The sequence below is a fragment of the Lutjanus erythropterus genome, chromosome 2 (genome assembly GCF_056507025.1).
Source record: "Lutjanus erythropterus isolate fLutEry1 chromosome 2, fLutEry1.hap2, whole genome shotgun sequence".
Classification (NCBI taxonomy): Eukaryota; Metazoa; Chordata; class Actinopteri; order Lutjaniformes; family Lutjanidae; genus Lutjanus; species Lutjanus erythropterus.
The window spans coordinates 21,141,968-21,154,961 of NC_139318.1; the positions used below are offsets into that span (position 1 = coordinate 21,141,968).

The following is a 12,994-nucleotide window of genomic DNA, read 5'->3' on the forward strand; positions in this document are numbered from 1 at the left end:
CGGTGATCGCAGTTTGAGCATTGATTGATTATGAAGATTGTAAAACCTAAAAATAAAAATTTCTCCAAGGGATTTCATTGTTAAGATAAATGTACATCTATTGTGAGGGCCTGTGTCTATCTATTGAAAATGAAATTAGTTAATGTACATAATATAAGCTAATAGTGTTTGTCAATTTTATATTATCAGTCCCAAGACTTTAAACCGAACTTTTAATGTATATAAGCAAGACAATGTTTTAATGCCATACAAAAGTCAAATATCACTGGAAGCTAATCTGTGACCATCTGTGTTGAACAGATTATAAAACCCTTTAAGGATTTATGTCAGTGAACTATATGCTGTAAATAAACTTGACTTGTCTGAGAAGTAAAATCTTATAGACGCCATGTGTTAACTGTGAATAGCACAGCATTTCATGTCTCAGTCTGTAAATGAGACGGATTTGAATGTCACTGTTTTCTGTTTCGTTTGAACTTCCCGTTGGTGAAGTCTGGACGGTACACTTTAACGGTTACACATCACAGGTGTCTTTCACGATCAACTGCACATATGTAAAGGTGCTGATCACTCTCGCGATGAAAAAAACAAAAAAAACCTTTCTGCTCTGTGCCTGGTCTTATGTATTATGTATAAAGGAATTTGCAGAATTTATCACATGCACAAAGATTATAATCAACCCGATCAATGTAAAATGATGCACATTTATACAACTGCTGAAATTACACATATATTTTCTAATGTCTCTTATAGTGTTCTGAAGCTAGTCTACACCTATAATGGTTTTTATGCTTAAAAACACATGAAGGGAAGGAAACAGCTTCGCCATGAATCTGCTGAGTGACACCACTGCCACTGATTTGTTGAGGTTCAGCCTGTAGTGAACAGGTGCACAGTGCGCACACAAAAAGACAATGAACACATCATACAGGAGCCAAGAAAAAAATCAAATCAGTGAAATACTGAAATCATGACATCTAGTGGCAAACAGTAGACCTGCGCCTTAAAAGATGAACGTGTGAAGGATTTAGATTCACCAAAATTACACCTTCACCTCCTTTATACATACATATACAACAAATCATATGGCACCATCTCAATGCATTTAGCCATATAGACATGGTAAAGCTGACCTGCCGAACTTGAAACCAAGCAACAGAATAGGGAAGAAAGTTGCTTTAAGTGATGTTGAACTTGGCATGGTTGGATTATTTCAGAAACTGCAGATCTACTGGGATTTTCACACACAACCGTCTCTAGGGTTTATAGAGAATGGTCCAAAAAAGAGAAAATATCCAGTGAGCGGCAGTTCTCTGGACAAAAATGTCTTGTTGATGCCAGAGGTCAGAGGAGAATGGCCAGACTGGTTCGATATGATAGAAAGGCAACAGTAACTCAAATAACCAGTCGTTACAACCAAGATATGCAGAAGACCATCTCTGAACACACAACACGTCAGACCTTGAAGCAAATGTGCTACAGCAGCAGACTGAATGCTAATCCTGTCAGCTAAGAACAAGAAACTGAGGCTACAGTTCACACAGGCTCATCAACACTGGACAATAGAAGATTGGAAAAACGTTGCCTGGTCTGATGAGTCTTGATTTCTGCTGTGATATTCAGATGGTAGGGTCAGAATTTGGTGTAAACAACATGAAAGCATGGATCCATCCTGCCTTGTCTCAATGGTTCAGGCTTGTGGTGGTGGTGTAATGGTGTGTGGGATATTTTCTTGGGACACTTTTGGCCACTTAGTACCCACTAAGCATCGTTTAAATGCCACAGCCTACCTGTGTATTGCTGCTGACCGTGTCCATCCCTTTCTGACCACACTTTCCACATCTTCTGATGGCTACTTCGAACAGGATAACACGCCATGTCACGAAGCTCAAATCATCTCAAACTGGTTTCTTGAACATGACAGTGAGTTCACTGTACTCCACTGTCACCAGATCTCAATCCAGTTGAACACCTTTGGGATGTGATGGAACAGGAGATTCACATCATGGATGTGCAGCCAACAAATCTGCAGCAAGTGTGTGATGCTATCATGTCAAACTGGACCAAAATCTCTGAGGAATGTTTCCAGCACCTTGTTGAATCTATGCCATGAAGAATTAAGACAGTTCTGAAGGCAAAAGGAGGTCCAACCCGATACCAGCAAGGTATACCTGATAAAGTGGCCAGTGGGTGTATATATGCCCATCGCATGTTATTCAAATGCTTTTGTTTAACCAAACATCTGAAAGTCCAGAGTAAATTTACAATGATAAAAAACACTAAAAACTGTCAATATACATATTTGTGACACTGGAATTACTGAATACTTTGTATTTTTGTTCAATAATTGACTTTAAAGATAAATGATCAGAATTGTTTACTATCAATAAATTAATTAATTAGATCATTTTACTAGACTATTTGCTGTGGTGGAAGAAGCACTCAGATCTTTTACTTAAGTACATGTAATAATATCATTGTAGAAATAATCTTTTACAAATAAAAGTCCTGCATTCTTTACTTTAGCAGAGAAAAAATGTTAGCATTAAAATATATTTTAAGTACCAAACATAAAAGTACTCATTATGCAGAATGGTTCATTTAAGAATCATATGAATTATATTACTGGATTATAATTAGTGATGCACTAATGTGTTAAATGTTGCAGCTGGTAAAGGTGAAGTGAATTTCAGCTTATATTTTGTATTAATAAACTAAATATGCTTAGTAACTAGTAACAAAAGTGATCAAAGGCATTGAAACAAAAAATACAGTATTGGTTTCAAAAATGTGATTAAAGTAGCATACTACAGAAATACTCAAACTACAATTACTCCAAAACTGTACTTAAGTACTGTACTTCAGTAAATGTACTTAGTTACTTTCCACCACTGACTATTTTTCATAATTTAAACAAGCACTAACTCAAGTCTAATCTGTAATCTGACTGGAACTTTTTCGTAGGTTAAAGAACCCTGAGATGAAGGAATTTATATCATGTTATCCAGGAAACAGCTGCAGGATGGCATTCAACATCAGCTTCCCCAAAAACATCTTTATTAGAACAGGATGGTCATAATGTCGTCAGTGTGACAGAAGAGAATGAAAGTGAAACAGTCCTGTTATTATCCTTAACAATGTACACATGAGAGAGAGAGAGAGAGAGAGAGTGTGAGTGTGTGTGTGTGTGTGATGGATTAGTTTAGGGTCAATCCATGATTAGATGCATATCCTGCCAACACTTTTTTTTAAAGTTCTTGTGGGCTCCAATATGCATTTAGACTATGCATGATTCACCCTTTCCACGGCCACATAGAAACTCCTCTTGTCATCCAAACAGTGCCAGCCGATTGGTCCGATCTCACAATCTGCACAGATGAGATACTTGATTCTCCCCACGTCATTAGTGAAACCCACGTTCTCAAAAGTGAACATGTCATCCACAAACCAGTGGGCGGTCAGAGTGTCCCCGTCCACTGAGCCCTCTGTGCTGCTGAGGCCGCTCTTTTTCCGCATGGATGGTAGGAACAGCTGGTGGGAGAAAACACAGCCTCAGATGACATGAAAACACCCGTGAAGGAACTCAAAAACAGCAGTGCAACAGGGGCTTTGAACATAGTATATACATGAAAGGTTGCCATGTATTTAAAGGGACAGCTCACCCCAAAATTGCTGATTTGACAATACAATAGCATCAACAAACTCTTGGTTGTTTATTTTAACTAAATAAATCATGTTCATTCAACTTTGTTTTGTAACCTATTTTTCCCTGGTCATCCAAGCCCTTCTACAGTGGCTCTATGCATCCATATGTCTTGTCCCATGACTCAGCCCCCCCTTAAACAAACTCCAGTAAACAAGTATGTATAAGAACATAAGTATTATTTTCAAAATCTATCAAACAAATGTAAAAGTACCCAGTGCATCAACATGTTCCTCTTTAAGTGTGAATGTATTGAATATCATCATACTTGATTATTACTTATGTATTCATATGTAGCTAATATTTCATGTTGTAGATGGTCAAGGTGAAACTATTAACTGCTTTTTATACTGCTGGGTAACTTAATCTAGAATACTGCAGCATATTTTAGTTGCATATCAGTCTTTATAAATAAATTGGTAACTCCAGGTGTCAAATCTAGTGGAGTAAAAGTGAAATATTTCTTGAAGATTAGTAGTGGAGTATTAGGCACATAACATAGAAGTACTTGAGTTATGTGCCTAGAACTTGTATTTAAGTACAATACCTGTATAAAAGGGCATAGTTGCTTTGTGTGGGTTTGTACCACTGGCTTTATTGCCCTGGACAGCACCGTGAATGGAATGGTGCTACATATTAATCAAGTGTGTAAAAGTGCATCTGCCTAATCTGCAACACACAGATCAAATGCTACAATATACAGAAAATATATGATGAACAGAAATACGAGAAAGGATGTAAAAAATTATGTACAAAATGTGCATCAAGCTACAATCGTATATAACCGTGTGATAACATTTCTGTATGTACTGCACGATGAGTTATTGCACAATTTATTGTAAATTCAAGTCAGTAAGTCACATCCAGAGTCTTTGAGCTCACTGATCTGAGTCCACTGCCGTATGTCATAATCCATCGTACCTCTTTCTCTGCTAACACAGCCATGCCCGGGCACAGCACTTTGGATCCGCAGCGTTGACACACCACAGACTTGCTGTTCTTGCCGTCCTCAGAAACCAGGTCGGACCGGTCAGTACTCTCTTTAGACTGTTGATTGCTGTCCATCTCTACCCCTGACAGACAGCAGATTTACTCTGATGTACATTCACAAAATGCTGGGGACACAGGATCTTTCATCAGTCCAAATGGACCGAACCAGGGCACAGTAAATTAACCGTATGGACTAACTAGCTTATGTTAAATCGGAGTGCTATGTTCATGAAAAGAAAGATGGGACTCGCACATACAGAGGGAGTGCACCGGAATTACGAGCTTGCGGAACCTTTGTAGTGCGGAAGTCCGTGCAAAAGAAACTCACTGTTTTTTAATGTTTCATTATATATTAAAGATACATTATGACAACCCTACACCGAACCACAGTCTGAAATATTTAAATTTAAAGCTGAGCAGAATGAAGGTTAATTTTTCAATACTCACATTAATTGTAAGCCCTGCTCCTTGCATTGATGCTAACAGCTATGCTAACACTGAATTAACCAGACTAACGATAAATCAAGTAACTACACTACACACTCATACATTTGAACAAAGTCAAATAAGACTCACCTAAATGTAGAAGTAAAAATGAGGTTGAATCTCGCGATAAATCGTAAGATAGTCAGGTTAGCTAAGACTAGGCTAGCATACTAGCTGCTTTAGTGGTGTACCAGCCACTAAATGCTCTCGTTCAGAAACACCGGGCTGTGCATTGGTTCCGGGCTCTGTAAGTGATAGATAATGCTGCTTAGAAAATAACGTTAGAGAAGAAATGTAATGTAGTAATGTAAATGAAATAAGCCTGATTCCTTTTAGTAATGTACAGAAGAATTGCGAATAAGCTATTAGAAGTAACAGTTTTACAATAAATCCAGAATTTTTGACAATACTTAAGTTGACATGAAGTTTTTTTAGGGTGGTCTGTGAACATTTTTGAAAATTGTAACTGTGGCATAAATATTTGTTTTACTTGTTACTGTTTTTAAGATGTTATACCTCAGTGTAAAAATACTCCACAAGTCCCCCATTAAAACCTTAGTATCAGTATAAATCAATATTACCAGCAAACAGTGCTCAACAGTATTAAATATATGAAACATAAACATGCTCATTATGAAGGATAACCACTGCCTGTGTTGTATCATCTGACTTTTTATTTCTATTAATGGGAAATGTATCACTGACACTGAAGACACATTTGATGCAACCCTATCTAAGTAGTCCATGATTGACATGAGAACACCTGAAAACCTGAACAGCAACCTTCTTCAAATGAATGTCACTTGCAATTGTCACTAAAATGTCTTTTAATAGCTTACTATGTCCTGTGTTCTTTATTTTATGAAACATTTATTCATAAATATGAATACAGAAAAATATTGTGGTGTTTCCTCTTATATTGCCATTGAACATCTGGTAGTTTCTAGTAAGGCTCTCTTCTGTGGGTGGCAGTACTGAAAATGGTCCATAATTCAAATGTGTAGTTCAGAAAACCTAACAGAACTCATACAGTCTGAAAAGCAGTGGATTTTTTTCTGCTTCAACATCATGGTTACACTCACTTTAAAATACAGACTCAAAAGACCTAATAACACTGGGCCACTAGGTACTAATGCTCTGTGAAAACAAGCTCCACAAACACACACACTATAAATACAAAAACTTTATTTACAGACTTTTGTACATTGTTGACATTTGTTATAAATCAAAAATATAATCAAAACTACTATAGTCATCTAAGAGAGCAGGTATCTTATTTACGACTGCTGTGAGAAGTCTCTGCCTGCCTCAAACAGCATCTGGTATATTCTGAATTTAACATCTTCTTTCTTCTGTGGGTTGACTTTAGCCAGCATGTCCACAATCACTGCGGCAAACCTTGAGTCTGCGTTGTCCCGCTGCCTCAATTTCTGTCTCTCTTCTTCCTCCATGCGGACCAGTCTTTCAATAATGACATCATCTGAGGAGCGTCTCTTCTTCCGAGCTGGGGTACAAGGAGATGTCGAGGGTGACGGACGAGTGGTGTGATGTGACACAGGGAAGAGTAGGCCTGGATGGGTGATTGATTGGGTAGCGGCAGAAGTGAGAAGAGGAAGGGGAGATGATGAGGCATCCAGGTGAGGAGATGAGACAGCCAAGGGTGAAAAGCTGCCGGAGGATGTCATCTCGCCTGAAGATGGTCCAGAAACTGATGGTTCGACAGGTGAGTTATCCTAAAAAAATAAAAAATAAACCAATTGTATTTTAGGCGGCCTCATAAAATATGATGATAAAAAGAGAAACATAGTACAATGCCAGTTATGAAATGCACTTCATAAGATTTTCATCATCTATGTATACAGGTTACATGACAAAAAATAACTTGTACTTGCATTCCTATATTCCCTATGCCTTGGAGGCAAATATTGCACTTTTTACTCCACTACATGTACTTTAGTCACTTTGTATTAATACAAAATATATATCAAATCATTTATGATTTTATTATTATTAAGCAACCCAGCAGTAAGGGAGCCCTACCTTTATCAGCTGCAACATTAAAACGATTAACACATTAATGAAATAATAATTCTGATATACATGATCATGCAATACAAATGCATTTCCTTTTAATGACTGTCTTTTTAACTCATTTTATATTATATATAGTTACTTTTGCTTGATGATGTACATAGATATTTATATAGATTTAAATTAAATTGTACCACTATTTAACTATTTTCATTTTGCCTTGTAAAGCACTTTAACTGAATCTGCTATATAAATAAAGTTTATTATTATTATTTAGCAGTTTCAGTAGGCTACATACTGATGCATAGAAATCGGGTTTTGTATAGACGAGAACCTTAGATTTGCGAAACTCTCGCGATATTTGTACACGTTTCTTCATTGTGCACACTGTACAAACAAATAATATTCTATAATGTGACAACACTGTGATTAAGGTCTGTAGAGGTTTAAGGCCAGAAAACACTTTGTTAGTGTTAGGAGAAGACCATTCTGTGGGTTACAGCTATCACTCTCGCGAGATCTTTTGTGGGGACGGCCTCCACAACCATGAAGGCGTCCTATTCCATATCCCCTCCCACTTCCTGCCTTACTTTGTTTACTTTTCTGCAATCACGACACGTGAAAGTGTTCTTACAGTGGGCTGGTAAACAAGAACATATATTCCGTAAAGACTCACAAAATAAACTGCACTTGACAGAGAATAAGATAAAATATGCTTCACGAACAATGGCAGTAAACACGTAATGTCAGTAATAATGATAATAATAATAATAATAATAATAATAATAATAATAATAATAATAATAATAATAACACAGTGATAATTACTGTTTCTTACCTCCAAGTCGAACTCATTGTCCGCCTCTTCGTGTTTAACGGCCCGGGACAGCCACCCCAGCTCCTCCAGCAGCGGCGGGACTACTTTGTTTACACCTGGCTCCCCGCTCTTTATCGAGGTGGGTGGCGTCTCCATGGTGTCCAGTGGGTTTACCGGGGAGGAGGCCGTGTCCGTGGACCCGACCGCAGCCGTAGGGTCAGTCGAGTGACCCGAACCCCACACAGCCTCGCACAACTTGAAGTAGCACCATGTTTCTCTGTGGTTTCCACCACGTCCGCTGTGATCCCGGATGATCTCTTGGTACTGCCTCTTCAGAGCTTTCAGTTTGTTGTTCACCTGAGCCTTGGTGCGGATCACTCCGCGGTCTCGGAGCCGCTTCGTGATTTGGTCGTAAACGATCGAGTCTCTCGCTGTTCCGTGTATCTGCCGGACGATCTCACCATCGGCTCGTATCGACAGAAGCTGCCGAATCTCGTGGTCTCTCCAGTTAGCAGACATTTTTAGTGGTGTCCACATACAGTGAAACCTCTTCTTCTTCGTGAAAAAATTACCCCTCTTCTTCACCCTCGGGTGTTTACACTCTTCCGGTTCCGCGCCAATCGCATGACAGAAACGTCATCAACACACCCACTCAGTCCGGACAATGACCTGCTCTGTTCACACATCTCACATCACACGGATTTTGTACCAGATGGAGTTGGCAGGTTAAGTCTGTTTAATGTCAAGTCTGTCACTGTCACTGATTCAGACATCTGTGTTCTCACATACAGCTCCTCTGAGTGATGTCTACATAAGTTCAAGGTTGTTTTTTTTTTTTTTTGCTTTGAAGAATTTTTATCCAGTGTGGGTGCAATGGGCAGTACCATAAAATATAGTTTCTATCTGATACCAAGTAACATCAGGGCAAGGCTCACCAGTATCAATACTGATATCTATACTTTTTACTGTCAAAAGCAGTTCATGTTCTCTTGTAATCAGGGGTATAAATATGGGCAGTGCAGCCCCAATGGGGGGAGGAGTGGGGTATTTGATCATTTGATGAGACGAGAAGTGCAAAATCTGTCGAGACTCACGGGCTGAGGACATGGACGATTCTTGTCATAGCAGCAATGCAGCAGTTTGGCTGGCATCAGTGCTGCCATCAGTGGTATAATGGTATGTCAACAACATGCAGCACATACCTGTTGGATAGTAACGTGTGTGCTTCTTAACTAGTAATTAGTGTGCTCTAGAGCCCACCATAATAGCTTACACTGGGACCCATCATAACTAACTTACATCACTGTAAGGGAGTGAAATATATCATTATGTCATACTGCTGTTCTACTTATATTACAACTACATAATTTATACATAATACTACATAATGATTTAAAATTAGGCATTTTTCCAATTCTCTGTTAATTACATAATTACACAGTTTTAATGGTAAATAAACAGATGTTCATTATGTGACCAAGTATTGGTACTCCAATCAAGGCTTTGCTTCAGTAGTCTAAGTGCTTTGGAGAATGATTTGCCCAATCAGCCAAACACAGTGGTCAAGTTAGTTTCAGAAGAAATCATTTGAAAAACTGGGTATGTGATGTGGTTACATTAAATTTAGTATCAATAAGAATCCAGGTCATGAGTCTGTTTCACTTGATATCTAGCACAACTCATTATTGCACGAAGCCCTAATAATTACAGGGTTTAAAGGCAGAATATGCAGGATTGTTTGTAAACGCACTATTCAAAGTTGGTCCCTCCTCCCATGCTCAACAACTGTGCTTTAAGAGAGCGCCAATTTGTACCGTTAGGGAGAACAAAGCAGTCTGGATGTATAGTCATGCATGTGCAAATGCAGGGAAGTGACCATTGCCTGCCAAAGCGAATGTCACACACACCTCTGTGATTGGTTGAGGCTGTGACTTTGCTGGTCAAAGTTCATCAAAGTTGAACTCCTCACAAAGCAAAGTTACAAATATACACGTGACCATGCACTGAAGCACAAATAAACACACCCACACTTTAGAAAAATACTGGATTTTGTGTCAAGCAACTGAAATGACTCAGTCTGCTCTGCCTGTGTAGGTATGTGTAAAACTCTTTCTGCAGCTCTCACAGTTAGAGAGCAGAGGAGAGGGACCGAGACCAACACCAACATTGGTTGTTACAATTTTATAGATTCCCAACCTCAAAACCTGTGCACTTTGTTGAGTGCTGGCTGCAGACCACTGCCAAACAGGCTGAAGCCCAGAAACCTTACAGAAAACAGCAAAATATGAAACACAGGCAGAGGGCAGGGTCTCTGCAGATACAGACATCACACACTTCTAGTGGGTTGAAGTGACACTTTAGAGGGTTTATGTTTGAGTCTGTAGATTTTTTCTTCAGGGAAAATGCTGCTTAGTGTTTTTTTGTTTTTTTAAATAGCATGGTATGTATTTTGATACAAATATAATAGGAGATTTTTATTATTATTTTTTTTTTATAAAGTTTGCATTTTGAGAATAAAGTAAAAATGGTATAAATAAAGTCAAACTTTGTGTTTCAGGGCCAGGAGGAAGAAAAAATACTGAAAGTTCATCAAAAGGGTTACTGTTGGCAACTGGACTTGGTTGGGTTCTTGAAGACTTTTCGCCTCTGAGGCGAAACATCTTCAAGAACCCAACCAAGTCCACTTGCCAATCCTCTCTACGAATGCCATGACCTGGATGACTGAGAGTTTTCAGACATACTGAAAGTTAGACTTTATCGAAGTGTGACATTAAAAAAAATCTTCCTCCCCTCTTTTTCTTTCCTTAATGTGACCATAATACTTGTTGTCCAAATATATATCAGAATACAGATTTTAAAATTCCAACTATATTTTATTTTAAAATAAATAAATGATTAAATGAGTGTGAAACCTTGAAGGAGTGTGTTTAGATGAGGAATTGTTGTAATGACTATTGATATGTATACTTAATTAAAACTGTTTTAAAGCCAAAACACCATTTTTAATGCTGTTTCGTAACACAATTTTCCAACTTTGTATGATGAACAACATGTGATAAGCAGTGGGCCATCATGACTCCTGCTGTCTTAACAGCTGTGTACTGCTCATAAGACATCTGTAAATGTCACTGTAAGAAACACGTATTCTTTGCTGAGAGTGTATGACTCTCACCAGTGTCTCATCTGAACGTTGAACATGTGTTTGACACAAATGGACAACATGTTTGTACATGTGGAAAAAAATTTATTCCAATAATTTTCCAAGATTGCCATTAATAAATATTTATGTTTACATTTCAGTGAAATGTATGATTTATCACTTTCTACACAGGACATTACACAAAGTCAAGAATACACATCGTTTTAGTCTTTGTAATAAAGCTCGAATAAGTTGATCTAGAAAAAGGAGTCTTAAACAGCAGTTGATACAACCTATCAATGGAGTTGTAAGTTCAATAATGATTCGACTGTATATATGGCAAGGAAAACAAGAGAAGTCAACATCTGGAAATCCTTGAAGCTCCCTTGACTGTTAAGATAGGCCGTTTTATTTAAAAACATTTCCATTGGCCTAAGGCACAGGAATACTAAAAGTTTATATCAATCATACGTAACACATTTTAAACCCCATACGGCGATTTAAAGTTTTCAATTTAATAGTATACACTAAGGTGCGTTTGATATTTACACCTCTCATTGCATCTGAAATCTAGCACAAAAGAAAGATCTTTAGCTGACAAAAAACACAATTTGACCTATCCAGATCTGTACATTGTGCGTAGCCCAGGAACTATTACTCTAGAAATTAATCAATGACGGGTTGCCTCATTGATTACTGATGGCAGGGGATTTCTTTTAACGTCAACATTTTAAGCATCTTAGTCTAACCAGAATTGAGCTTCTATATTTTTTGCACAGTTGCAGCTTTTCTGTGCCAGTATGCAATTTGAAAAAATATTTGTTTGGAAACCTCTGTTAATCAAAACAATGCATCAAAATGCAAAAGAACTTCTAATATTTTCAGTATAATGTTCAAATGAACTGAGAAATTCAGTTAATTTTGGGAATTATTCTGATCAGCATTACAGCTTGTGACACATCGATAGATCATATTTATGGGATTCAAACAGATAGTCCAGATTATTTGATGTAGGGTTGTATGAGACACTTATCAATAGTCAGTGTATTAGCTAGTAGACTATATTTGAAATATTTTTGCAGCTTTACATTGCGTTCAGACAGCCTTTTTTGACAAGAAGCCACTGTAATGGAAGACTAATATCACTATAGCCAAACAACAAAACTCCATAGGTGAAATCAGTAATTTTACCTCACAGAATACAGGAGTTGCTGGTCTAACTCTGCCTCCATCTCTTAGCGTTGTGTCACATCGGTGTTTTAAACGGATAGTTCAGGTTCATCAAAGTCACACAATAACACAAACAAACAGTTGAAGGCAGCGGCAGACCTGCATCTCCCATGTTCTGAAAGGATGAATAACTGATTTCCCCTATGGAGGCTGGTTGAAAGAGAAAGAGAGTGACATTTAGCTTGTATAACGGCATTTTCTCCTTGAAAAGGCTGTCTGGTGGCAAGGTAAAGCAGTGAAAATATTCTGAACTTAGCTTAAATATAAACTGGTGTTTATTTTAAGTAGACTTGCACCGATTAATCGTCAATGCTCGGAATCGGGCCAGTTTTCACGTAATCGGCCATGACCTGCAACCGGCCGGTCAGCGTCACGTATCCAATTCTGTGCTGGTCGTTGTCATTGTTACACACGTGTTCTGCACGATGGTCACGTCATGCGTGCAGCAAACTGACCATGATATCACCACAGCGCCGATAACAGCTACACACACTCAGACACATGCTTGCTTGAAGATGGTATTAGCGACAGATTCCAAGAACAGGATAAAGAGAAGACAGAGCAGCTGACAATGTCGCAGAACAGCCATAAACTCTAG

The 12,994-nt window shown here is 38.2% G+C and overlaps 2 protein-coding genes across 4 annotated transcripts; both read right to left on the minus strand.

The window, feature by feature from the left end:
• Positions 1-3,035: 3,035 nt before the first annotated feature.
• Positions 3,036-5,391, minus strand: rabif (RAB interacting factor). Of its 3 annotated transcripts, none has more exons than XM_084744627.1 (3): positions 5,270-5,391; positions 4,625-4,818; positions 3,036-3,531 (listed from the first exon to the last, which is right to left on the minus strand). In XM_084744627.1, the coding sequence occupies exons 2-3, from the start codon at positions 4,766-4,768 to the stop codon at positions 3,283-3,285; spliced, it is 393 nt and encodes a 130-aa protein (XP_084600753.1). In that variant the 5' UTR covers positions 4,769-4,818; positions 5,270-5,391; the 3' UTR covers positions 3,036-3,282. The 3 variants fall into 3 exon arrangements, with proteins under 3 accessions (XP_084600753.1, XP_084600759.1, XP_084600745.1); XM_084744633.1 differs by having other exon boundaries at positions 4,625-4,770; positions 5,270-5,387; XM_084744619.1 differs by having other exon boundaries at positions 4,625-4,776; positions 5,270-5,387.
• A 958-nt stretch (positions 5,392-6,349) lies between these two features.
• Positions 6,350-8,775, minus strand: LOC146331500 (uncharacterized). Its single transcript, XM_084744646.1, has 2 exons — positions 8,049-8,775; positions 6,350-6,912 (listed from the first exon to the last, which is right to left on the minus strand). Exons 1-2 carry the CDS (start codon positions 8,562-8,564, stop codon positions 6,457-6,459), a joined length of 972 nt encoding a protein of 323 aa, XP_084600772.1. The 5' UTR covers positions 8,565-8,775; the 3' UTR covers positions 6,350-6,456.
• Positions 8,776-12,994: the final 4,219 nt, after the last annotated feature.

Excerpts from the sequence above, each read along its gene's own strand:
- rabif (XM_084744627.1), bottom strand. The coding sequence starts at position 4,768 with ATGGACAGCAATCAACAGTCTAAAGAGAGTACTGACCGGTCCGACCTG. Across the intron at positions 3,532-4,624 it reads CTGTGTTAGCAGAGAAAGAG|CTGTTCCTACCATCCATGCG; the intron begins GTACGATGGATT and ends TTCTCCCACCAG.
- LOC146331500 (XM_084744646.1), bottom strand. The coding sequence starts at position 8,564 with ATGTGGACACCACTAAAAATGTCTGCTAACTGGAGAGACCACGAGATT. Across the intron at positions 6,913-8,048 it reads ACAATGAGTTCGACTTGGAG|GATAACTCACCTGTCGAACC; the intron begins GTAAGAAACAGT and ends TTATTTTTTTAG.